At 60.7% G+C, this 1,099-nt stretch overlaps 1 protein-coding gene across 1 annotated transcript in view; it reads right to left on the bottom strand.

Moving 5' to 3' along the window:
* CYP11A1 (cytochrome P450 family 11 subfamily A member 1) overlaps positions 1–263 on the bottom strand; it is a 3,775-nt gene extending 3,512 nt beyond the window's left edge. Inside the window, exon 1 of the mRNA XM_010171548.1 lies at positions 4–263. Coding sequence (XP_010169850.1) covers positions 4–263 — 260 coding nt within the window. The remainder of the gene's footprint in view (positions 1–3) is intronic.
* Between the last annotated feature and the right edge of the window lie 836 nt (positions 264–1,099).

The following is a 1,099-nucleotide window of genomic DNA, read 5'->3' as shown; positions in this document are numbered from 1 at the left end:
CACCTGTAAATGGGTCCGAACTGCTGGAACTTGCGAGCCATGATGTGATGGACGTTGTCCAAGCCGCCCTCCTGCCAGAAGCGATAGAGGTTGAACCAGCCAGATTGCCAGTCACCGGGCAACTGGTTAAATGGGCGAGGAACCGGTGGGACTGGAAGAGCCTGCAATGGGGTGACAGCCCCCCGAGCCTGCCGATATATCCCAGTCAGGACAGGGGGACATGCCAGCAAGACGCCTGGCTTGGATGCAGCACGGGCGAGCATGGGAGCGGGAGGAGGCGGGAGAGGGAGGAGAGGGTGGCCTCGCTCTTATCCCCCCGGCTGGCCTTGCTCAAGGAGAGATGCTCTCACCCGCCTCCCGATGAGTCACAGCCATCCCAGGGACGAGGGGACGGGTGCTGGGAAAGGGTGCTGAGCATGTCACCCTGTCACCAAAGTGGATCGATGGTGGGGGGACGGGGTAGCGACAGCAATTTGGGAGCATCGTCCCCTCCCTGTCTGGTCATGGAGGGCTTCACCAGGTGATGGATGGATCTCAAGAGGCGTGGGGTGACAAGGGGGTGATGCTGGCAGGTGGCTTGTGCCACCCCAATGTTGTGAGCACCGAGGTGCCATGGGGAGAAATATCTGCGCAATAAATTATAAAAATTATCCAGGAAGTAAAATAGAGTGTGGCAGAGCTTTGATCTGGAGTGGCACAGGCCACCTACCAGCCTTGGGCCACCTCTGGGTGTGTCCCACCTCTGTCCTTCCTGGGGTGAAGGGTGCTGGGGGAGGCAGGTGCCCCCTTCCCAGCCTCTCCTACCCCACAGCAGGGACCTCGAACACCCTCCTGTCAGGAGGGAAAGGCTTTTTGGCGTGTCAGGGACAAAGGCACCCACCCCTGAGCATGGTGGCAGGCCCCTTCTCTTGGCCCTAGGTCCAGTAACATCCCACTCGTGACCAGTTAGCAATGGTAGGTGGGAGAGATAATGGGGAGGGGGTCACTGGGGGGTCCTGGGGGCTGGCTTTGAGGATCCCTGGGGTGTCCTTGGAGGGGGGGCAAGGGGAATGCCAGGCAGGTCCTTTGAAGAGACGCGGGGGTCCCTGGGGGACAGCAT

This window comes from Antrostomus carolinensis, unplaced genomic scaffold (assembly GCF_000700745.2).
Source record: "Antrostomus carolinensis isolate BGI_N321 unplaced genomic scaffold, ASM70074v2 scaffold2227, whole genome shotgun sequence".
NCBI lineage: Eukaryota > Metazoa > Chordata > Aves > Caprimulgiformes > Caprimulgidae > Antrostomus > Antrostomus carolinensis.
The sequence above is the reverse complement of the archived record's forward strand: the minus strand, read 5'-3'. Positions and strand labels throughout refer to the sequence as shown.